This window comes from Parus major, chromosome 15 (assembly GCF_001522545.3).
Source record: "Parus major isolate Abel chromosome 15, Parus_major1.1, whole genome shotgun sequence".
Lineage (NCBI taxonomy): Eukaryota > Metazoa > Chordata > Aves > Passeriformes > Paridae > Parus > Parus major.
Window position 1 is genome coordinate 12344289 of NC_031784.1, and position 25737 is coordinate 12370025.

Below are 25737 nucleotides of genomic sequence, written 5' to 3' on the forward strand. Positions count from 1 at the left end.
TGTTTAGTGTTTGTGGTAAGATCTGATATGTTGCTTGATAAGTGTTCATGTGTTTTGCACAGATAAAATGTGCTTAGTCCATGTGGGTTCTGGAGTAGTGGGCTGTTGGATTTGTGGATGTTAAGATGCTTATGTATTTATTTAATTCAGCAGTGAGAGCTAATGCACTGAAACTTCATCCTGGAGAGTTACTTAGTAACGCTGTTTGTCCCTGAGCTGCAAAAAATAATGCTGAGGAAATTAGCAAGGTTAAATGGAAATTGTAGAAAATATAAATGTATCTATCTTAGAGCCTCTGCTAGAGGTAATAAAGCCTTCAGTGTTGTCTGTGCTCATGCACAGACTCCTCTTTACCTATAGAATCAAGACTTGCACTTCTTATTTCTGAGTTATATTTGACCTTGGCTGTAAGCAGAGTGATTCCTCTGAGCTTCCCATCAAGCTCCAAGGTGTGATTCCCTTCAAAGCTCTCCCAGGGAGGGCAGAGCATGGCTGGGTGTGCTGGGAGTGAGTTACTGCACAGCACTGGCAGCCCTCTGCCACGGGATCGCGTATCCGGCTGGGAGGTGAGGCCACTCTGCCAGCACACTTAATCTATTTTTGATTTGTCAGGATCTCAAAGACAGAAACAAAAAGCACTTTGTCCTGGCCGCTCTGGAAGACTGACACTTGAATGGCTCTTTGCATTGTCTATTCAGTGGTGTTGGAGCACTGCTCTGCAGTGAGCACATTGTTGTGTGGCAGTCACTCCTCTGGGCAGTTCACAGCTTTCCTGAGCATCTCAGAGCAGCAGCTTCACATGAGCCACTTGTTTCACCGGCTCCAAGGTCAGCCTCGGCAGCGGAACTCGGGGAGACTTCCATGGCAACTGGTGGCCCTTGAGCACAATCAGTCTGTGCCAGGGCTGACTCTGCTGCCTTCATCACCCCCTGGCTGCTGGAGCTCCTGCCCCTCAGGCAAATGAGAGCACAGTTCCACTGGAGATACTTTTTTCATCAGTGCTGAAGAAGTTCCAGAGGATCTCTGGAGGTGTGGTGGTCTCTCCAGAGAATAATTTGTTCTTATTTATGCTTTATTGCTGGGATAATCTGACAGAACGTTCTGGAAATATTCCATCTATTGTCCAGTTATTTTTTTTTTTAATATTATAATAAACTTTTCTTCAGAGCTTATTCCAAATGTCAAGATACAGGAAAAAAGCCTCAGTCTTTACCTCACTGTATAGCTTTCCTGTAGTAGCCATTTTCTGAAGCTGTGGTTGTCAGGGCTTTTCATTTCTCATACATATGAGAGCTGTGTGAAAATTTCCCTAATACTTGCAGGTGATCATGAAGTATTTGGTTTATCTTTACATAGTTGAGCTTGGTTTCCTACTATTTATTCCATGCTGTTTAGGTTTCTGTTTGCATTTACCTCAGTTAAACAGTAATAATTAACTCAAAGCATTGAACTGATGCAGCTATCATATTGGGAGAACAAACCAATAACCATAATGCATTAAGCATTACTGCAGCTTCCTGGTAATGAAAATTCCAGTAGCAGAGTAGTTGATTTAATTTTTAAGCTTTGAGAAAATAGTGGTCATGATAAAATGACTATAACTGATTTTCACTTAGGTAGCTGCTTAATGCTAGGAAAAAGCTTAGGGTGTGAGGAAGAGCTGTAGTGGCTTTATTGTTAATAGAGGGAATGTCTGAGCTCTTGTTCACATTTGAACTCCAAGCTGCAGTGTGCAGCTATATTTTTAAATGACTGATGTTTCCCCAGACAGTCTGCATGACATTGTTTACTCCCTTCTAGTGAGTCTTAAGTGTTTTTTAAGTTGGAAACTGTGGAGTTAAAGACACTTGGATATTGCTGCCCTGTTCACAGGGCCACACAGTTGAATCAAGTACGTGTCTGTCTCCTGAAGTGTGTGGCCAAAATAGGCAAGAGCTGCTCATTGAGGGATAGAATGTGGGACTGCTGAAAAGAGACAATATCTGACACAAAATCTGGTGAGAAGAATGTGCCTTAAGGTCCCAGGGCCAGTTTTTGTGTGCAGTTGCTGTGGATGTGGCACTGAGGATGCTTCCAGGAGAGACCAGTCTCTCTTGGCTGTCTCCTTGGCAGGAGAGCCTGGTTCACCAGCACAGCTGTAGAAGGAGCACAGCTGCAGCCTCTGAAGAGCCTGCTGAGCAGCCCTGAGGAACTTGGACATGTTGTGTAAGGACAGCTCTGACTCAGTGGGGAATGTAAGCACGTGGTTCAACTTTGGCAGTATCAGTGTACGAGCCAGAATGAGAGCTCCCAGCCTCAGCACTGAGGGAATCAGTTCAATCCCATTGCACTCTTAGGTGGCATCACACCTCGGAAACGTGGTTCCTACCTCACTTCTTGGTGTTGTGCATTGATTGTTGGATATTGGGGCACCACTGTGTGCTCTGCTGATCAGCTGAGGGGTGAGTGGGCACTGACTGAGGTGAGCACCTCAGGGTGACTCAAAGGCTCGGGCAATCCTGCACACAGATGCTCCTCACAGGCCGATGCTGCTCCACACCAGTTCAGAAGCTGCTCACATGACAGAAAGTTGCTCCAAGTCAGCTCATCATATTTTCTTGCTGAATTTTCTATCAGTTTTACAGATACTGCCATGAGATTTGTATCCTAAGTATTGATATTTTGAGCAGTTATTAAAGAAGTGAAATTGAATTCTTGTAGAACAGTAGTGGGTTTGCAGGCTGGGATATGTTAACAGTATCATGGAATTGAACTATAGTATGAACAGAGCCATTCTAAATATACTGCAGCATTGCAATCCTGACAGTGATTGTGGTGCCAGGCCTGGACTATGAATACATCCTCCATGTGAGAATGACAGGACAGCACGTGCTAGGCTTGAAGATAGTGTTTCTTTCCGTTTGATAAGGAGTGTGGCACGATTGTCCTTTGCTTCTGACATGTTACACAGACTTGGTGCTCTGGGACTGTCCAGCCTGAGTGCAAGCAGCAGGGTATGGGGAAATCTTTCCTTTGAATGAGAATTTCTGTAGTCCATGCAGAGAAATCTGCTTCTGTTGGGCCTTTTGTTGGCTATGACATGTCAGGGAGATAATTCTGGTTTTCCATCTGCATGAGAAGTCCATCTTCTAGCTTTAGTCTCCCAGGCTTTCCAGTTTTTCTTCTTGCCTAAGTTTTTAGCTTGCTTTTGTAGTAGTTCAGTAGTTGCCCTCATTGGGCAGGTTGTTAGAGGGGAACACCTGGTAAATAATACTTGAAGGCTCTGTAATGGATTAGTGTGAGCTGCTCAAAAGTCTGCTGCTTTCTTACTCCTGACTGCTCCTCCTAATGTGATGGGAGTATGGAGGTGTTATGGACAGGAAGAAAAATGTATCCTGAGAGCCAAACTGTTGGAAGGGCACTGCCAGGCACAGCTGGCCTGATAGCAGTGAGTATGGACTTCACAGTGAGGAAATCAATAAAATATCAGCTCTGAACACCTTCTGAAGCCACTTGGTCTTTTAAACATACAAACTCTTCAGGCACTCTAGAGCTGGTTTGTTATTGCAGACAAAAAAAATCTTGGGTCTTCCTTGGAGTTGTCCTCCTCACCACCTGCACTAGCAGGAGGTGTGTTTTGCACAGAGGGGTGAGCATTTACTTGTAGCCTCAATGCATCAAGTGCTATAGTGAAAAGCGTTAGTTGAACCAAAAGTGGAAGTGAGGCAGCCTGGAATGCCAAAAGATGGGATTGCCAATGGAGGTGAAGGTGAAGGATCTGTACCTTGCTTCAGACTTCCCTTTCAATAGGTATCCTGGGCTTCTGATGGAGTTTAATGGACAGGTTGACTTAATAGCAGAGACAACTGGTGACTTGCAGTGGGGTTGACACTGTAAAAGAGTAAGATGTGAAGAGCTGACACGCTCTTACTGCCTTGATTCCCATACCTGTGCAAGGCCTGTACATTTAATGTGAGCTGCTAGAAACCTCTCCCTTCTGTGGGAGCAGAGTGACAGGCTCCAGTTCCTCACTCCTGCTGCTTGAATTGCTGATTTCTCCTGGAGCAGCTTTGCTCCTGAGCTGTCAGAGCAGCCTGCAGCCTTGCTCTGGGAACAGCACTGCTGTAGCAGTTGAGTGAGCAGTGGAAGCCTGAGTAAGTACCACTGGCTGTTTCTCAAGTCTGACATCATATCCAAGAATTAGATGGCTCTCTCTCACCGTGGGGATAATGAAATAATTCCTACTGTGTTATTCATTAACTCACATTTCATTTCACAGTGGCTCCTAAGAGGATAACGAGTACGTTAGAGGTGAACTTGCATAAGACTTCTGACATCCTTTTGATAAGTTAAGTAAGAGTTAAAGATGTGCCACTGGGGCCTCACTGAGGCAGGTGGCCTGTGGTGTGTTACACAAAATGTCTTGTGAGCTAATTTAGTGGCTTTTTTTGTCAATGGTTTCAAGAAAACAGCCTGCTCTAAAGTTGCTGCAGAAATAACTGGTGCCCAGAGCCAGATGAACTGGGCTTCCTGGTACCAGTGGCCGTGGTTGTTGATGAAGCTCCCATGCCAGCTGGGAGTGCTGATCTGTTCTGAAGGCTTGCCAGGGGTTTGCCTCCCTCCCAAAGAGGTTTGTCTGTGCTCTGCAATTGAGCCAGTAAACTAATATAAATAAAGATTAGGCTGTTTGTGGGAGGAATGATGATTGGATATTCAGGTGTCTTAACGATCTGTCTGATCTTCTGAGTATTGCTGTGAGTGTGCTGACATCAGTAGTTCATCCCCACAGGTAATAACTGAGGTAATTCTAAACAGAGGGTGCAGTAGGATGGGACACCTGAAGAAATCCAGAATTTCCAGGTGGCCCAATAAGATTTTAAATTACCTGGTATTTGTAGAAGCACTGGGTGAGGTGGCTTTATCTGGGAAGAAGTTGTAGGTGGTGGTCTGGTGAGTCAGGCTGGTGCCATTCTGGAGTGGCAGGTGTGTCCCTGCCTGGCTGTGGGTTGTGGTCCTGGCTAGGAAGTTGCTGGGAACCTTTCCAGATGTGTGTAGAGTTATGGTTTGGGTGCTGAGTACACAACTCCAGGCCTGAGTGCTCCACTCTGCTGCTCAGACCCTTGGTAGTGGAGTTGTATTTTCCAAGCACAGAGCAGGAACACTGTAAGAATTGTGAGTATTCAAAAACCTGAACTCTGGACACCTGTTCTGGGCTCAGGAGATCCTTCTGATGGTTTGAACTCTTACAATCTTTAGTTTTCCAGCCTTTTAAAAGTCCTTTAATGTACAGAACAGTGTGGGAGCTCTGGTGAGTGCTGTGGATCCATAGCAGAAGAGGTGCCATGAAAGGAGCAGTGCAGGAAGGATTGACTTGCTTCAGGACTCCACACTGACTGCAGGGTTTAAGGAAAAGGACTGTATGAAAAGTTCTGCATTCAGGGAGTGTTGTCCCCCCCAGCTCGCTTGGTGAAGGTTTAGGGTAAGAAGAGGATGAAGAAGGGACTTGAGAACCTTACATATTCCAAGAGAGGCTGAGCAGAAGCTTCACAGGTGATCACAGTGCTTGCATTTCCTAATGTGTAACCCTTCACTCCATGGTTTTTATGTAGGGCTGCTTTAGGCTGCAATTAGAAGTTGATTTCCATGGTGTGTATGAGCAGTGAAAATACCTGCTGGGTCTTTAATGCATGGCTTGGGCTGTCAGCTTTGCCTCCCTTGTTTACTGATTGTGCAATTCCATGTAGCACCTTAGGCCAAAAATCCAGCACTGAGCCATGCCAGCTTGTCAAGGATCCCTTCCCTTACAGCAGCACTTCCACACCAGTGCTCTGACTTCCTGAAATATGTGAAATAGTAAAATACCAGAATCCTGTTCTTGCAGGATCTGTTTTTCAGCACCCAGTACAGTGGCAACTGGAAAAGAGAAATCTTTAGTTCAAGCTTCAAATTGTTCAGGCTGCACATGGAAGTTGGCTGTAAATGCTGGTTCATAGTGGCATTTTTGTTTTGGAGGCCTCTCCCATCAGGCAATTCTTGTGGAACAGTTCTGTCAGCTGGACTTTAGCTGATGCAGAGATGTCACATCTCCAGGCTAATGACAAAGAAGTGGTACTTCTAATAAACATCCATACCTTGGATCCTTGTCCTTCCTTGACACTCATCTAAGCTTCCAGCTAAGCTTTCCTGCATAAAGATGTAATCTTCCATCCAGGAGAGGAGTTGGGCTATTTTTTGGCATTTGAATCTAAATGAGCAAAACTGTGCAGGCTCTGAAATACAAGACCTGAATGCTGAGGTTGTTCCTGCAGCGAGCTGTTATTTATCTAAATTATAGATGCTTTTTCATCTCAGCTCTGAGCATTTGCTTCTAGATTTGTCTTCACATGTAGATTTGTATTATATCAGCTGCATAACCTTCTGAAATAAAGGCTTACAGTAAAAGCAAGGCACACTTAAGTATTCTGAGCATTGTTCTTACCCTTGTTCTGTTTTTGCTCAGAGCATGAAGGTTTGCTTTGCCTTTGAGTATTTCTCTGAAGTTGGTTTCAGATTCCAGCTTTAATACTGGAATTGATTGTCGAGAAAGGATATGCCTGGTGATCCTCAAACCTCAGCTGGATGAGTCCAAAGAGCAACTTGATGTAATGGAACTGTGCCAGTGGGGGCTTGCACTCCCTGGTGTGCTTTTCTCCATTCATTCCAAATTGTTCTGGATTTTTTTTGCATATTTATTGATCTTGGTTCTTTGTACGTCCCCACTTGCACTCAAAGGGGCAGAAGTAATTTCTGTTTGTTTTGTAATTGGATATTCAACCTTGTTTCTGTGACAGAAATCTGGTGGGGAATTGGAGTCTCTGAAGGAAAGCTTTCTGGGAAGTTCAGTCCCCCTGGATCTGATGGCAAGTGTTACTGCAGGCAGCCTGGAGAGTTACGGGAAGGGGAGAAATTCCTGCCCTCTCTTGGTTTGGATTTTGACCAGAGGTTGCACCTCATAAGATGTTTAAGGAGGTCCTTGAGTACCTGAGCAAACAGAGGCTCAGAATTGTGTTTGTTCATTTTCAGCAGCTCCATCCTGTGTGTGCAGCACGACCTAGGGTGTCAGCTGAGGTCAGGGGGTTTTGCCATTTAATTTCATCAGAGGAAAGGCAGTAAGGCAGGACCCAAACCCCAACGTTTATTGCTCCTTATCTATATTATAACTACTTTTTAAACCAAAATTTTCCAGATTTACTTTTTCACTCCAAGCAAATGCACCTTGAATGTTTTACCCTCATGGGTTTAATGCAGACTTCTCAGAGTTCATGTTCAGTAAGTAGAGTCTTGGTTTTGCTACTCAGGTGGTTATCAGAGGGTGCTTCAAATGGAATGATAGAGACCAAAAATAGATTGATTTAGTTGATCTTAATTTTTACTGTGGAGTGCCACTTCTGTGTATTTAATTGAAGCTTGAGATCTGCGAGTCACAGGTAAGAACTGCAGTGTTACAAATGTGACTTGTGTTATTTTCACATCTTTAGGAAAGCTCATGGATTAATACACACATGCTCTTGTATGTTTTTCTAATGTTCAGTTTAAAGGGGACATGGTAAATTTACTGTAAGGATGGTTATAAATCTTTATATTCTTTAAAGGAAGGCTAAGTCTTGTTGGTTGATAATGATTTAAATGCAAAAATTGAAGTGGATAACTGCAGTCTCCTGACATACATATTTTTTAAAATGTGGAATTAAATGAAAACTCCTTTCCCTGATGCATCAATAACAGAGTGAGCTGTATAGTGCTCTGACTTCTGCAGTGCCTGTGGGGAAGATGTGGATGTGTTGTGCTTGGGTAATGTGCTGAAGAGTCCAAACCTCTGTTTCTTTAAAATGATGATTTATCTTTTAATTGCAACCAAGTCATTCTTAGAAAATTAGGTTTGTTTTGAGTCACACAGGGAAGAAGTGAATGTTCTCTAAAGGATAAAACACTTAAATGACTGCTTACATTTTTTGTACTATTATTCCTCCTTCTCAGGATTTGTTGTATCTACCAAAATAAATGAGTTTCTTTAGGGAAAATAAGTGAGAGAGGTTTTAAATAAGTGTCTGTATATACTAATTTGTTGTGCTTTTGAAAAGGTCATTTAGTATAAAATAGGATACTGGAGGAATATCTCTTAGGTAAAAACTGATCTGGTGTAGAGAACTTGGTGTGTTCTGATTTAAGTGAGCAGGTAGGAAGGGAAATCTTCCTGTTCCCCAGAGAAACTCATTCCTGTTGGAATCACTGCTTGGACAGCAGGATTGACCAAAGGAGGTACAGGTACCCTATGGAATTAATTCCCTTTTCCACATCAGCTAAGTAAGTATCCACTGGTATTCTTCTATGGAAGCTTGGACTTCAATGGATTTTTACTTGAAATAAGAGAAGGACAGGACTGTGGCTGTTAACAAGAGCGCTGTCAAACTTCACTAGCAGAGCTGCAGTCTGTTGCAGAACTCAATTTCAGTTCTAGCTGAAACTGTGTTTTGATACACATCTGTGCCTCAAGCAACCACAAACCCTTCTTTGGTGTCTCTGAAATGCCTAAATATATTTAACTTTGGCTTTGTGCTGTTTAGTTTTTTAGAATAAGCATATTCTGTTAATCCAAGTAAATTCCTTCCTGGCAACTTCAGTGCAAGGGAACAAGCCTGTGTACCTTCAATATTATGGAAGTTGTTGTGGAGAAAGTATTTTGGGGACTTATCCTGACTGAACTCAGCCTTCCTGGGCAGTCTGGAGACATGACTTTAGAAATTGTAGTCATTCTTACTTTTGACACATTCAAGATTTGAACATTGCAGAGCATCTACCTTGATTTAATTGATGGAGGACTATTGGGCTTAAAGATACATAAAAGTAGAAAAATATGCCTTAGAGTCAATGGGTTCTGAAGCAGCACTGTTGTGTCTCTAGAGGAATGCATAGTGCAGTGTGACAAAATTAACTGCTCTATTAAAGACCTCTGTACTTCACACCAGATACTGCTAATGTGTGTAATTGATCTTCCAAACCAGCTATGGGAACTGAAGCCCATTAAAACATTTCTTGAGGCGATGACAAGAGCTGCAAGACTCCTCCATGGGCCTCCTGCCTCCCACATCAAAGGGCTGTGCTGCTTCAATCCCTGGTGGCTGCTCTGCTGAGGCTCTTGGTGAGATGCACTTTCACTGCTCCTCACTAAAGCTGGGTATTCAGACAGCTCCACGTCCCTTTCCCATGTGACTGCATGGGCAGGACCCTCTTTAAGTTTCTTTTTCTTTGCCTGCTGTTTGTTTGAGTTGAGGTCCCTCTCCAGCTCTTATTTAAGTGCAGCTTGCGAATGGAAAGTAGTATTTTGCTGTTACATTTCCTGCTTCTGAAATTAACTGTGACTTTCCACGAGTGGAAAAAGATAGGAATAAACAACTGTCTTAATACTTGGAAGATACTGAGATGATTTAACTACAGGAGGGAAAGTACTTGCTTTTTCTATTTTTTCTTTTAGCTTTAGTGAGCTGAGGAGTTCTAAGGCCAGGTTGGATGAGGCTTGGAACCACCCTGGGATAGTGGAAGGTGACCCTGCCCATGGCAGGGGGTAGAACCAGATGAGCTTTAAGGGCACTTCCAAACCAAACCATTCCATGGTTCTGTGAATCAGCTGAGCAGGGAAGGGCCAGGAAGCAGCAGGTTTGCTGGAGGCAGGGTGCTGGTACATTATCCAAACCAGTTTGTCCCTTGTGATTTAAATGCAGGAATTAACAGGAGAAGTGTTTGGGTCCTGAGTATGTCTTAGTTCCTGTAGGGAGCCAGAGCTCTTCCCTGCTGTGCCTGGCTCAGGGCAATGCCACTGGGAATCTTCTCCCTCTGTAGGTAACTTGTCTGGAAACTGCTGGAAGTTTGCAGAGGGTGGAATTGGCAGTGGGCTGGTGGAAATGCCTGGTTGTTCTCCCTGGAAGGAGTTGCTGCTCAAGTGCAGGGAGGGCAGGACCCTGTTCTGGTAAATCCTGGGTGTGCCTGGAACTTGCTGGGTAGATAGGACCCAGCAGAAAGCTCTGTGCTATCCCTTGAGCTGCTGGGGTTTCCTGACCCAGCTCTTGCTGATCCCTTTATCATGGACAAGCACACTTGGCTTTATCTCCTCCAAATTTAACTTTTGAGTATTTGCACACACAGAGGAGCCTCTGGTGAACGGTGAGTGCTCTTGGTGTCTTGGCAGCCTCGTTGGTGATGCCCAAACAAGTGTGTGGACTGCTTTCTAGCAAACAGCTTTTTGTGAGCCTAGAAAAGCTGTTCTGATCCTTGATTAGTTCCTAAAATGTGCAATTTAGGGGGTCACTTCATCAAGAGGGGTCTCTTGTAGCTAAAGCTGTCTCTCAATTTAGGTCAGCTCTTTTAATATGGTTATTTTATTCCATTCAGGATTGTTTTGCATGGATTAATAAGGGAATACCTGAACTCAAGGCTTTTCTTGGATTGAGTTAATTACTGTTTTATACTGTAAATAATGCTGTGATCAAACATACTTGTCCCCTGCCATGGTAATTGAAGAGCCTTTGAAGGGAAGGGCTCTTCATCCTCAGGTTCACAGATTTTGGCAGAAATACATGAATTACTCCTAAAAGCCCCTTCAGTTCCATTTAGTACAGAATGCAGACGTGTGCTTGACAGCTCTAAAGTGGATCAGGGCTTTGGGAGGGTTCTTGGTGTCTGAACTGTAAACTCTGCCATTCAAACTGAAACTACTTGAATATTTCACAAAGAAGTGAGCAGGCTAAGAGATGAGCAAGCTAATTGATTAGTTTTGTAAAGAAATGTTATTTCTGCAGGAGCTGAAGTGATTCTTAAGCTGCCTTCAATTCTATAAATCTAAATGTCTTGTAGTTTTTCAGGCTGTGCTGCTCTGAAAGCAAACATCATCTATGGCACTGGTTCATGGTTCCATGATCTGCTCTCTGGGTTAGTTTTGTCTTTTATTGAGGAGTTAGAATATGCTATGCTGGGTCTGAAATACCAAAGTTGTGTGAATTAAGGAAGGAGGGTGTTTTGTTTGGGAGGAGTATGGGAGCAGTTCCCTTTATGCTGGCTCACCATGCTTCAGGGAATAGCAGCACAGTCTGTTTTAAAGCAAAACTACCTTAATACCACATCAAAAAAGGCATTTTTGGAGTGTGCCACAATTTTACCGAGTGCTGGGTTAGTTTGAAATATTAACTTTCCCAGTCGTGTAAGGTGATCCAGTGCGAGTCCTGGAGCACGGAGCCTCCCAATGGCTTCCGTTCCTCGATGAAGGCAGTGAGGGTGGATGTGTGGAACTTCTGTGGCCTCCTTGACAGGACAGGTCTTTTCAATGCAGTTGAAGAATTAATGGATTAAAGCTTTACCCATAATTACATTGTGCAAGGTGTGTAAGCAGAGAAAGGGATGTCTCGTTCTAGGTTTTGGTAACAGCAAACAGACTTGTGTCCTGCCTGTCCCAGGCTGTGTGGCAGTGCTGAAGAGGGGCTTTTGTCAGAGTATGGAGTGTCAGGACACAGGGAATGGCTCCCACTGCCAGAGGGCAGGGATGGATGGGATATTGGGAAGGGATTGTTCCCTGGCAGGGTGGGCAGGCCCTGGCACAGGGTGCCCAGAGCAGCTGGGGCTGCCCCTGGATCCCTGGCAGTGCCCAAGGCCAGGCTGGACACTGGGGCTTGCAGCACCCTGGGACAGTGGGAGGTGTCCCTGCCATGGCAGGGGAAGAATGGGATAAGCTTTAAGATCCCTTCCCACCCAAAGCATTCCATGATTGCCAGGCCTCTGTGGGGACCAAGGTCTCCATTATGAACACCTTGTAATAACTGAGGCATTTATTTCTCAGAGCATTAGTAGATTATTAATAACAGGCTATTTCAAAAAAGTCTTATGACAAAAGCATCCAGTGGTGTTTCATTAAAGAGATTTTCAAAGTTTTGTGCCAGAAAAAGTGTGAAAATGAGATCAACTGAGGAGCTGAGAGCTGTGGCTGTGCTGTCCTGAGGAAGTTCAGGGTGAGAGAAAAGTCTCACAGGAGTGTATCTTGAAACTCCAGAGGAACCTTCAAATCACATTTACTTCTTGATTCTTCCTATTTTCAAACCTTTCTTTCTCTTCTTTTATTTCTTGTCTGTAGTGTTGCTGTCAGGAAACCCCAGCAGGTGAGGAGCTGTCCTGGGCAGCGTGGGATGCTCCTCTGGGAACGGCTGCTGCCCCTTCCCACTGCTAAGGCACTTACAGGAGGGTCTGAGCTGCAGCAAGATGTGACTGGAGGAGGGAAGGGGGATGAAGAAGTGTTTTGGGAGGATGAGTAAAACCTTGGAGACTTTGATTAACAGCCACTTCTTGTTTGCTGCCTTCCTTCTAGAAAGGCAGAAAGAGCGGAGGGAGTGTGACTCATGGCAAATGGGCTGTGAGGTCCTTAATGGAAAAATGGGAACTGTGAGGAGCAAATTATTCCTTTCTTTCTCCATTATGCCTTTTCAAATGGAAACATCTGCTGCCTGGTCTAACCTTGCTGTTTGTTTCCTGACTCCAGTCTGATATTGCCCTGCATTTCACAGCTCTTTGGTTACCTGTTAGATTTATGAAATCCCCTTCCCAGCACACCTGGTCACCTTTCCAGCTTAGAACCTCCACAAATCCACTGGGTCTGTGTCCTGTCAGCTTAAATACTAAAATCCAGATTCAGTTCCCTTCCTTCCAGGTGTCTCCACAGTTCAGACTGATCTGTGTAGCTGTTGGTTCTTGGTAGCTGTTCCTCCTCTGTCATGCACATAAAACAGAGGAATATGGAGTAATTGAAATAAAAGGAAAATTACAGACATGGTACAGAAGATCTCTGATGGGTCACTTGTATCCTGGCTTATATATGAATAATTGCAGCCTTTGGATCTCAGGGTTTTATCCAAATGAAAAAGGAAATTGAAGAAAAGAAAGCCTGAAATTTTGTAAGAAGTGTCATTTTGTTGTGGATTTTGACTTCAAGCTTGCTGTCGTCTTTTGACCTGCATTGCTTTGAGATCAGTGAAGGAAAATACTGATGTACAGTCTTTTGTTTGGGAACACTTTCCAAAAAAGCCTCTTTTTCGGGGGGGGAATAATGTTATCCCAGCTAAATATTGATTTTTATTCTTGACATAAAGTATGGAAAAACCAGACCTTTCTTAATGCAAAATCAAATTATTGTGCACTATTCGTTGCTGTCAGACCCCCAGAAGTGCTCCTGCTGCCTTCCTGTGCCATTCCAGGCTCTGCTTTCCTTTCATGATTTTTTTTTTTTTGCTTTCACTTTGAACTGTTGCTTTTGCATTTAATTTCTGAAGAGTGCAAGAAGTGATCTTTAACAAATATGCAAAGATAATCAGCTTAATCAAACTGCTTTAAAAGCAGATTAATGCCACTTCTGAGTGGGAAGATGAAGGAAGCCCAAATGCCGACCTGCCATTAGTGGATGAGTCAGTGCAGTGACAGATGTTGACAAAACTTTTTTGATGCTTTGGACTCTTACAATTAATTTTATTCTTCACTCATAAAAGCAGAGAGAACAGAAAGTGAAATGAGATCTTTTGAAAATGCTCTGATGCAGGACAGTTCCATCCGTGCTGTGGGAACGTGGGATGTTCCATGTGGCTGTTCTGCTCTCCCTGTCAGGTATTTGAGTGTTGCTGTGTGCACACCTTCATCTCCAGCTGTGATGATGTCATTTCATCCAGGGAAGTGGATGAAAGATGGAGAGAACTGGGGTTGTTCAGCCTGGAGAAAAGGAGGCTCAGGGGGCCCTTCTGGCTCTGCACAACTCCCTGCCAGGAGGGGACAGCTGGGGAGGGTCGGGCTCTGCTGCCAGGGAACAGGGACAGGAGGAGAGGGAACGGCCCCAGGCTGTGCCAGGGGAGAGTCAGGTTGGATTTTGGGAAGATTTCCTCATGGGAAGGGTTGTCCAACCCTGGCACAGCTGCCTAGGGCAGGGGTGGATCCCCATCCCTGGAGGGATTGAACAGCTCTGTGAATGTGGCACTGGGGACACGGCTCAGTGATGAACACAGTGGTGCCAGATCAGTGGCCTTAAAGGTCTTTTTCAACCTTAAAGGATCTGTGACATGTGGCACTAAAAACCAGAAAATGCCTCCCTTTGGATCTGCATTCCTTCTTCTCTATGTGCACATTTTAGAACTTTCTACTAAGGATCAGCCTTGTCCTGGATGGTTCCCAGTGCTCCCATCCCTCTCTGGTTTCCAGCTCAGCCACGAGCTGACCACATCCCCCAGCTGGTGGGCAGCTGATAGCAGCACTGTGTTCCTGCTCCTGAGCACGCTAACAATTGTGTAAAAATAGCAGGGAAAGGAAGCTCAAATCCACCAGGAAGAAAAGGAAAAGGAGAGAGGAGGAGAAGAACAACCTGTGAGCTAAAGTGAGCAGGGAGCAGCCAGTCCCAGAGGTGATGAAATAAATGGGGGGGGGGGAAATGTGGTAATCCCATGCAAGAGAAGGTTCCCCTCATGGCAGAGCTTGGGTATATGAGAACAGTGATATTGGGAAGTTCAAAATGTAAACAGGAATGCAGAATTTCTCATCAAAACCACACTTGCATAATGTTAGGTTGGGACATGGTGTGGCACAACCAGCGTGGAAATGTCGTATTTTGGCAAAGGGAGGGGAAAATAAGTCTTCAAAATAGTCAATTAGCAGGAAAAAACCTTTATTTGGTTGTGTTTGTTTACATCTTTATGAGGATAACTGGCAGCTAGAGAAAATCTGGTTTTGTTTTTCTCCCCAGTTATTTTTCCCTTGTGCCGTTTCCATGCTTATCAAATCATGGCATGGCTCTCCTGCTTTGGCTGATAGAGCCTTTCAGCAAAGAAACTGTAGAGACAACTTTCCAATCACCTAATTAAACAAACATGTTGATTGAAACTTCTCCAGAGTGCTTTCCCTAGCTATTTGCCAATGTTTTATTAAAATAAATGTCAAGAGAAGCACTGTCACAGGCTCAAATAATTTAGATTTTGGAGTTCCTGTAGTCTATCACTGCTCAGAGTAGGGCTGACTTTGATGTTGGATTGAGTAGCCCTTAGAATTCCAGGGGTTGGGCTATGGCCAGGGATGAAAGTTTTACAATTTGGAAACCTTTATTTGGAATTTCCCCCTCCTTGTGTTTCACTGTATGAATGATATACACTGCAACTACTCTACTTCTCCATAACATCTTCCAAGAAAAAAACTGGAGGTGAGACCTTTGTTCTGAGTCTTCCCCCAGCGCCAAGGTTCCCAAAAGAGGCACCAGAGCAGGATCTTAGAGGATGATTCAAAGGAAGAGTGAAGTGTTGTTGTTCCCATCCCCTTCATTCCTGGAGCAGAGTCACTTCTGACATATTTGAATTGGGCAGTGACAGGATGTCCTTGGGCACCTGTGCTGGAATCAGGGGAGGGGACTGTGCCCTGCCCAGGTGAGACCCCACCTACAGAGCTGCCCCAGCACAGGAGGGATCTGGAGCTGCTGGAGCCAGTTCAGAGGAGGCCACGGAGCTGCTCCAAGGGCTGGAGCCAGGCTGGGAGAGCTGGGGGTGCTCACCTGGAGAGGAGAAGGCTCCAGGGACACCTCAGAGCCCCTTCCAGGGCCTAAAGGGGCTCCAGGAGAGCTGGAGAGGGACTGGGGACAAGGGATGGAGGGACAGGACACAGGGAATGGCTCCCACTGTCAGAGGGCAGGGATGGATGGGATATTGGGCAGGGATTGTTCCCTGGCAGGGTGGGCAGGCCCTGGCACAGGGTGCCCAGAGCAGCTGGGGCTGCCCCTGGATCCCTGGAAGTGCCCAAGCCAAGTTTGCCAGTGCTTGGAGCAGCCTGGGACAGTGGGAGGTGTCCCTGCTCATGGCAGGATGGACACTGGATGGGCTTTAATGTCTCTTCCCACCCAAACCATTCCGTGTTAATCCAAACCAGCTCTGAGAGTGTGACATTGCAGTAAACGTGCTGCATCCCAGTCCATCCTTAAGACTCACTTGACTCAGGATTTAGTGAAAGGATCCTGTCCCTTTTCCATCTCCTCTCTCTCTTTCCTGATGGTGCTGAATCCCTTCTGTGGCTCACACAGCTGAGGTGCTGCAGAGGAAATGTTGGGAGCACCTGGAGGGGGTGGCTACATCCCTGTCCTCAGGGGCAGCTCCTGGGATGTGCTGGGATGTGTTAATTAAACAGCTACTCCTGACCCAGGACTGCTCCCATCAGGAATTGGTGTTTTGGAGAGGGCCAGCAGAACTCATAGCAACGTTTCTTCTTACAGGCAGCTTTTCTTACTTGTATTGGCAGAAGTTGTTGACTTAGGAAGTGATAACATTGCAGGCTCTTATCAGAGCCCAGCAGCCTTGCAGCAGGAATGCTGATGAGCGTGTCAGGGGGGGTTTGCTGAGCTCTGGCAGCAACAAAGCGGAATTATTAATGCTTATATTGGAACATTTTTCTCCTGTTTTTAAACTTCTTGACAAAACTCTTGAGCTTTGGTGGCTTCTTCCAAGCCTCATTAAAATCAATAAAAAGCTTGTTGCAGATTTTGTGAAGGGTTTTTTTGGGGGGGGATTTTTTTTTTCTCATTTGGACTGAAACCACACAAAATCAGTCCAGCTTCTGCACCCGAAATGTGTATCTTGCTTTTCGAAAAGCAAATGCGTGTCCTGAACAGCCCCTGAGGAGTCATTCTGGGGTTGTATAGTCTGCCTTCTGAGCTGTTTTGTGTGTGTTTAATAAACTTGCTCCATATTCCTCTCAAAGGTGACTTTGTATCAACAAGCAGCTGTGAAGTTGAACTTGTTGCGCGTTCAAGCTGGTACCTCACAGTCAAACTGTGCCCTTTCCCATCTGCCTGCTGGGGTTGATTATCAACCCATAAAGTTACTGGGATTGGTGTTTGGCTTGTTGACCGAGAGGGATTTTTTTAAAAAATAAAAACAAAGTTGACCTCTGTTGCAGGTAATGAAATGTTGCTTTTAGAAACTGTTTTATGAAATGGTAAATTGAAGTTTAGCTGAGGTTTTGGACAGCTGGCATTGACACAGGGGCTTTCTGTTCGAGCACATCCTCAGCTCCCTGTTTGTGTAAATACTGAGATTCCATGAGATTCCCGAAAGTGTCCATCATGTCAGATGGTAGAATTGCTTATGGTGCATCTCAGTTTGTATTAGAATCTTGGAACCATGAAAACCCTGCATGGGAAGGGACCCTCAGGGATCATTGATCCAGGCCCTGCCCAGACCCACCCTGGGCATCCCTGGCAGCGCTGTCCAAATGCTCCTGGAGCTCTGGCAGCCTCGGGGCCGTGCCCATTCCCTGGGGAGCCTGGGCAGTGCCAGCACCTCTGGGGGAAGAACCTTGCCCTGACATTCTGGTGGCTGAAACTGTCCCCAGCACTCGAGGAGAGGCCACCCCAGAGCAGAGCTGGACAATCCCCTCCCTCACACAGCTGGGCCTTGGGCACAACTCTTTGAAGTGCACAAGTTTTGATGCACAACTTCTTCAACTATTTCTTTCTACTCCATCAATCCTAAAATTATATCTCCTTTTCCTGTGTATTACGTATTTTCCCTGTCATAAGCCATAAACTAAAGGATACAATGAACACAAAATACAAAAATATTTTATTTCATTTACCAGAATGTGAAAATTATCAGTAGTTGTGGCACATCAAAGTACAGGCAAACTATTTCCAGCAGCAGGATTATATGGTAGAGCAATTGGACTTTCCAGGCACATCCAGATGGAGTGTGCTACTGGGAGAGTTTCCAAGTTTCTGTGAAGACCAAACCTCTAGATACAAGGGAGTGGTGTCCCATCAGTTTGGCTGCTTGTGAGCTTCAGGAACAATTGAGGTTAGGCTGGAACTTTTAATTTTAGGGTTTGGGTATTTTAGTGTCGAACTTTGTCCTTCTGATGCCACAGGAGACATCTGTTGGTCCTGTTGGAGTGACTGTGGGAATGAAGCAGATCAGATGTTTTCTCCATGTAATTTTTTATAAATGTGTATTTCTGGCACAGTGCCTTGTTTTTGATGCAAAAAGTGTTTGTATAGCACTTGAAAATTCAAAGGAAAGGGCTTGCCAGGAGTGGCCTCATGAGCATTGCTGATCCCTGGGATTTTTGCACTATTGGACCAAGGGACATGGGCAGCAACCACTTTTGGGGGTCTTCATTGACTTTCTTGGGGCCAGGAATGCCAACAGCAGTGTAAAATTAAACCCACTTTGAAGATCAGTATAAATCCAGTTGGATCTTCTATAAAACTCTCTCCTGTAGCTCATGTTGTGAAGTAACCTAGGCTTTGTTCACTCATCTATGAAAATCTCAATCACTTTATGGCCATGATTTCAGAACTGCTCCTTGCCAGAAAAGAGGCCTTTTCCAGGTGTATCCATCAGAATCCAGTCCTGGAATTCCCTCTCTGGGCATGTTAAGCTCTTGTTACAGGCACTGAGACTTTCTCTTTTTCCTCTTGAATTAATCCTCTCACAGTGGAGTGTCCTGTCTAGGCTGCTGGTTCAGAAGTGGTTTTTTCATGGGAAGTTCATGTTTTAAAGTGTTGTCTTTGTATTTGCAGCTGCCAATGTGAAGTGTCAGAAGAGAACAGTTGGACCTTTCTGGGACAAGAGAGGACTGTTTATTCTCTCGTTCTTTGGTAAGAAGTGCATTATTTTGGGATGATCAGCTGCTTGTTTGTGGATTCTGTGCTCATCTTTTATTATTCTTTTAATTAAATCAAGTGTTTTCCAAGATCTTAGACAAAAATTAGTATTTCACTGAGTTGGAGTTTGCAACCTTTAATTATTGAAAAAGGTTCCTGACTCTTAGTTGTGCCCAAGCTTCAAATACGATTCTTTGCCCTGTTCTATTCCTGAATAATGTGCAAATATTTGTGTCAGCTGCTCTCCCAGGAAATCCTGGTGAAAGTTACTCATTCCCTGCAACCTGTGGTGTCAGGAAAGAGGAGAAACCTCCTTGTCAGGGACAAAATGAGGGAAACTGAGGGTTTATCCTTATCTCAGAAATTTCCTTCCACCTGCCAAAGGGGGAGAAGTGTTTTCAGTTTGCACCAGAAGCATCTTTTGCTTGAGGTACAGCACATTCCTGAATGTTCAATTCTCACATTTTCTAATGTTCCTTTGCTAAAAAAATTGAATTCCAAACTCAGAGGGCAACTGTGCCACGGTATGTAAACAGCTCAGGGGTCAGCTCAGTCCGATTTCATTAAAATAAATGGAATTCAGTTTGGATGGGGAAAGTAAGGAGACAAAGTGAAATGCTTGGAGTCTTCATTTTTCATTTTTTTCCCTTCAGTTTTTCCTTTTCCTTGCTGAAAGTCCAATTGCATTTAAATATATGTGAATTTAAACGTTCCTTTATTTAACTAATCTTTTTTGTTTAGAATCACTGGCAAACAGATGGTTATTGCTACTCTTAATTATGTATATAATTTAAACCAGAAGGCACATCTGAAACAAAAAGTAATTAAGATATTCCCATAGAGAACAGAGTCTGAGGTTACAACCTTTGCTCATCATTTATCCTTTCAAGCAGAACATAAGGATGGAGAATTAACAAGACCATTCTCTTTTCTGATGTAATTTAACACACATGGAATTGCAGGTAAAAGGGCAGACTGTGAATTGGTAACATCACCTTTTTTTGGCTTCAGTCCTGACCAAACCCAATATTTGTACCAATAAAACCAAGTTTCACTGCTCTGTGTATAAGCTGGCTGATGTTTTTATGTGATCCTGTTGATAAGAAGGAGCCTGAATTCAAGGCTGCTTTCCTGACCAGTTTTTTATATCTGAGCTGTGTTTTTACCTTTCTTTTTCACTTCTGGGAAATGGGTTTTACTGTCAGGGCAGAGCTGCAGATGAACAAAATGAGAATTCTCCTTCCATTCTGCAGTCCTAAAAGTGATGTGGATCAGTCTGAGAATGGATTTATGCAGCTGCTTGGTGCTGGGCTGGCTTTGTCCCCAGCTGTCCCTCGGAGCTGCATGGTGGGGAATGATGGTGGGAAAGGTTCAGAGTGCTTGGTGGAGTTGATGATATAAAAACCATTCTTAATTCCAAGGCTTCTAAAGCCAGAAATGCCCTTATGAGGTGTCAACAGTCACTGGGATCCTCCTTCTGTTCCCATGGGAAGAGTTGGTGAACTGGAAATGGGTTAGAAAGCTTTGGGATGGAAAGAAATGTGGATTCAGGTGTGGTTCTGGCTGTCCTGAGCAGTGTGTGGTGCATCCCTGCTCCCAGAGCTGTTCCCTTTTCCTTTTGCTCAGCCCAGTGACCTTGAGCTGCAGGAGGGAGTGGGATCAGCTCATGGATGTGATGGGAAAGGAGTGATTTCTCTCCAAGTATTCACTGTCCATCATCTCAGAGAGCCTTGTTGTAACAATTCAGCCTTTTTGCTATTTCTGTCAGCAATTTTCAGCACTTCTTTGGTGGCAGGGAAGTTGCTGAAGCATTTCACTAATGCCCAGCAGCAGCCAGAGCAAAGTGTTTGCTTTAGAACCAGTCCTATAACTTCATGTACCATTTATCTTGGCAGCATCACCCTTTGGATCTGATAATCCTGATCCAAACTGAAACAGGCAGCCTTTTTTTCCACATAGCTTTCCCAAAATTCACCTTAAAAAGGAAGATCCTCACATGGAAAAAGCCATGTCACAGTAGGAACTGTTCTGCACTGAATACAGGAGTTAGACTGAAACATGGTTCTTTGGGTAGTCTCTGCTGGAGGTTTATGCTGGATTTCAGGAGCACAGCTGTAAGATATTTTAAAAGACCAATTTTCTAGGCTAATACTGGTTTTATTAATATGTAGGTGGTTATATAATAAACTTAAAAACTACATCTGTCTAATCAAAATACGAAATTTTTCCAGCATAGTGCCTATTAAATTAAAACTTTAACTCAGAGATACTAAGCAAGCTTCAAATTTTTAATAAAGCAATTTTTAAAAAATTAAGTTGGTGTTTCTTTGCTAATTGTGTGTGAAGCTGAAGGAGTTCTTTGAAATAACAAGGTATTTTTTATATCATACAATCCTGGAATGGGTTTGGTCTAAAGGGACCTTAAAGCCCATCCAGTGCCACCCCTGCCATGGCAGGGACACCTCCCACTGTCCCAGGCTGCTCCAAGCCCCAATGTCCAGCCTGGCCTTGGGCACTTCCAGGGATCCAGGGGCAGCCCCAGCTGCTCTGGGCACCCTGTGCCAGGGCCTGCCCACCCTGCCAGGGAACAATCCCTGCCCAATATCCCATCCATCCCTGTCCTCTGGCACTGGGAGCCATTCCCTGTGTCCTGACACTCCATCCCTTGTCCCCAGTCCCTCTCCAGCATTCCCAGGATTCTATATCTACTTTTTGCATTAATTTTTAGTGAATCCATGGCAGTTTGAGCTCAATTCTGCTCATCATTTCCTCTTTTATGTAAATATATTTACACATATGTGAAGATATTGATGTGCAGCTGCTGCTCCTTTGCCCTCTGCCAATATTCCATATCAAGCACTCGGTGTGTTTAGGGCTCCCTGCAGTGCTGGGAGCCGATGGATTGAAGTGCTTTTCTCTGTCAGCCTCAATGCTGATAATTTGAAATACATTTATAAGTAAAGTGAAATACAAACTTTGGATGTGAACTGAGTGCTGACTGCACTTGTGTGATGGATTTTCATTTGTAAGTTTTGTATGCCACAGTCTGCAAACCCCATAAATGCCTGAGTGAATCCTGGTGGAGTAGGAAAGGGAACAACCTACCTGGATTTAAAAAGTGTAAAATCAATCTCAAACCTAAATTTTAACTCCTCTATTCACTTCAGTCATTAAGTTCCTAATTGTGTGATTTGCATAATCTCAGGACTGTGTTAATATTCCCAGAAAACCTGGAGATGATCAAAGCTTGGGGGGTTGTTGGGTACTGGAGAGAACAAGTCCCCAGGGTAGTGATCTGGAACTCCTGGAAAGGTCAGTGCAGGAAAATGGATATTTCAGTACATCCATGGATATCAAAAATGAGCCATAAATGTAAAATGAGAATTTTCATCCCAGTAAGAATTCCAGTTCATATGCTGTAGTTGAAACAAGCTTGTTCCAGGAGAATCCAAACCCTGTGTTTCACAGCAGATCAGCCTAAAGGATCCCAACAATCCCTTTGGATTTGTAACCCACGGATTTCTGATTCACCATCTGCAAACAACTTGGGAGAAAATTCCGGGGGATCCAGAAAGATGAACGTGTTTTAATTTAAATTATATAAACACTAGTCTAATTGCTGCCTTCAGACAGGTGTTCTCCCAGCAGCACATCCAAAGGTAATTTTTCAGGATGAACAGAAGGAACCAGACACATTTTGAAACAATTTTGGCTCTCAGAAGAGGGAGCTTCTATGGATTTCATCTTTTCATAATTACTGTTTACTCTCAGTTTTCTAACAGCTACATTCACAGTATTTAAAAGCTAATTTGTATTTATTTGCCAAAAGAAAATGGATCTTATTTCATCATAATACTTTCCTGGTTTTCTAGATTTTAATAAGTGAAGAGCTCAAAGTATTGCAAGTAAAGACGAGGATTCCTCCTCCTCCTGCCCAGGGCCTGTCATGGTAAGCAAAGGGGCTTTGCAGGGTCTGTGACAGGGCAGAAGATTTAAAATGGGAAAAACATTAGGGATTTAATATTTACACATGGGGTTGTTGAGTTTTAGGCATAGTGCTAATGCTTTTTTCCTAATGCTGCTATAAATCTTACAGCTTTTAATGGCTTTATTAATCAGGCTGTAGGAAGGAAACCTGTTGCTAATACCAAATTTGTTGTCAGAAAGCCTGTGTTGGAGTGTTTAGAAACTTGAGTGGAATTCTCTGGAGATTTGATCCTGTGGGAGCTTTCCCTTGGCTGTGGATGGTTGGGGAAGGTGGCAGCAGGTGCCAGTGCTGCAGGTGACTGTCACACTTTGTTCCTCAGGATGAGGAGACTCAGCACAGCCTTGAATGCATCCAGGCTAATCAGATTTTTCCCAGGAAGCAGCTGATCCGAGAGGATGAGAACCTTCAGGTAATCACCACACTGCTGTTCAAATCACACTGCCTCCAGTTGGTTATGGATTCTCTGGCCTCTCCTCTAGAATTTTAATTCACAACTAACACAGAAACTCATTTTCCTATTAAATACTCCTTTATTCTTGGGAGGACAGAGAACTTAGGCATTTTATTACAAGAAATTCCTTCAAGTGTCTGAAAAATGTCACTGCCACCTGTGCACTAATTCCAAGGGTCAGGTTTTATTCCATAGCCTAGAACTCTGTTGTTTTGAAAAAGCAGCACTAAGCTGATTAAACACTGCCTTTTGCATCTCGTTATTGTGAAACCAGAAGCCTTCTGTTGCACAAAAAGAGGTATCTTAGAATTTCTTTATTTTCCAAAGTTCCTTTTGAAATCGGTTTAGTTCAAATGATTTATTATAGAATCCTGGAATAGTTTGGGTTTGAAGAGACCTTAAAGCTCATCCAGGTCCACCTCCTGCCATGGTCAGGGTCACCTTCCACTGTCCCAGGTTGCTCCAAGCCCTCTCCAGCCTGGCCTTGGGCACTTCCAGGGATCCAGGGGCAGCCCCAGCTGCTCTGGGCACCCTGTGCCAGGGCCTGCCCACCCTGCCAGGGAACAATCCCTGCCCAATATCCCATCCATCCCTGCCCTCTGCCACTGGGAGCCATTCCCTGTGTCCTGTCCCTCCATCCCTTGTCCCCAGTCCCTCTCCAGCTCTCCTGGAGCCCCTTTAGGCCCTGGAAGGGGCTCTGAGGTGTCCCTGGAGCCTTCTCCTCTCCAGGTGAGCACCCCCAGCTCTCCCAGCCTGGCTCCATGTAGACACTCTTATATCAACAGATGTGTATAAGAGACAGCTTGTAGACACTCTTATATCAACTGAAGAGTTTAATTTTAATATAAAGAATTTTTATTTGATTCAAGCTACTTCGGTGTAAAATCACATCACTTTCAAGTTGAGCATTTACACTTTCCATCCAGCTCAGCTAAACTGGGCTTAAGTCCCATTTTTAATTAACCAGTGACAATTTCCATGTGTGGTGTAATGAACTGCAGGTTTCTGACTTTATAAGGCAGCAGCTTGTGCATTTTCATATTTACTGTGAGAAATAAGGAGCAAAAAGCTTGATTTGTCCAAGTTCAGCTTTGTAGCATTCAGAGAGTCAGCCTAGGCTGGTTACCTGAGCTTGTTGGGTGAATAGTGGGGAAATAGCAGGGAACATTATTCATCCTGGATGTTTTGCCTACTTTAGGATGAATTTAATAACATTATGGAAATGTCACTCTCCATTAAGTAAGGAGTGAGAGCATAAATCAAGGGCTTTGTCAGCCTGCTTGCCAAGATGTGACAATATTTTTCATAAAAATTCATTGCTTTCCCTGACCAGGCACTTACCACTCAGGAAAAGTAACATAAAATAAGGGATCATTTAAGAAAAAGGCTGCAATTAACCTCAGAGCCAACCCTACCTGATGTTCCTCCTTAGCAGCAATAACAGGGCTGAATTCTCAGCAGGCTTTGTTTGATTTCTTGTGCTGCAGGAAGGGCAGATTTTTGGGAAATGGTCTCTGAAATCAGATTTTTGCTGCCTTTCTGCAGGTGCCGTTCATTGAGCTCCACGGTGAGAGCACGGAGTACGTGGGACGAGCAGAGGATGCCATCATTGCCCTTTCCAACTACAGGCTCCACATCAAATTCAAGGAATCTGTTGTGAATGTAAGTGCTTCCAGCTGTTCTGATCTCAGTGGAAATAACAGAATTTGGGATAAGAGTACAGTGATTCCCTCCCTTTTAAGAATGAAAAATCTTTTTCTGATATTCAAATCGATTTCTTAGGGACAATAGATATGTATTTAGGCACCAAAGGATGACTCAACAGCTCTGAAAATCAGATATCATAAGGAAATCTCACATCCCTCAACCTTCACAGCAGTCTCTGTCAGCCACCTGTTATCCCCAAGCTCAGTGGAGAGAAATAGTCAGTATTCCAAGGTGCTTTTGGAGCACCTAAACCTGATTTGTGCCTTGCTTGGAGCTTCAGAAGGTGGGAGTGGGTCCTGCTGCTGATGTTCTGTGCCAGATTTTGGGTGGTTTGAGTGCAGTCTTTGTGTAACAGGTCAGGAGTGGGACCTCACCTGCAATGCATTTCTTTAGGGAGTTTTATTCCAAGTGTCCATTCCTTGAAGTGGTTCCATCTCCACCTCCTCTGGTACCAGACACAGATAAATGGGTGTTGGACAGTCCTGGGATGCTCACACAGACCAGTTCCACCAGCTGGGGACACTTCAGTGTGGAAATCAAAAGTGTTCTGAGGAATGCCAGGGAATGATGGAGTTGTTTTATTAGAGAAGCCATTAGAGCATGAACTGCACTTCCTGTCCTTAGGATAATTAGGGATATTACTTTATAGGGATTTTCAGTTCAGTCTTTTTGAGCATAGCAAGAATTGATGTTTTCTCAAATCACATTCCTTCATTGTGTTCAGGGAAGAGTCCACAGAAACTTGTCAATAGTCCCATGTTTATTTTTCTTCCCTGACTTTCACATGCAGTGTTCTGCCCTCTCATTCCGTGTGATATCTCATTATCATTAGTGTCATTAACCAGAAATAATCAGGGTATGAGGTAGAGCAGAATATAAATCAATCTTTGTAACCATATATGACTATCACTGCTGACTTCCACT

At 44.1% G+C, this 25737-nt stretch overlaps 1 protein-coding gene across 10 annotated transcripts in view; it reads left to right on the forward strand.

Annotated features, from left to right (window-relative positions):
* MTMR3 (myotubularin related protein 3) overlaps nt 1-25737 on the forward strand; it is a 74238-nt gene that overhangs the window by 12852 nt on the left and 35649 nt on the right. For 9 of the 10 annotated variants that reach the window (XM_033518157.1, XM_015643930.3, XM_015643935.3 and 6 more), the window contains 4 exons: nt 18584-18661; nt 22540-22616; nt 22975-23064; nt 24652-24768. In XM_033518157.1, coding sequence (XP_033374048.1) covers nt 22614-22616; nt 22975-23064; nt 24652-24768 — 210 coding nt within the window. In that variant the 5' untranslated portion in view covers nt 18584-18661; nt 22540-22613. Of the gene's footprint in view, nt 1-10051; nt 10177-18583; nt 18662-22539; nt 22617-22974; nt 23065-24651; nt 24769-25737 lie in introns of those variants that run through there. The other variant, XM_015643931.3, reaches the window with a different exon arrangement.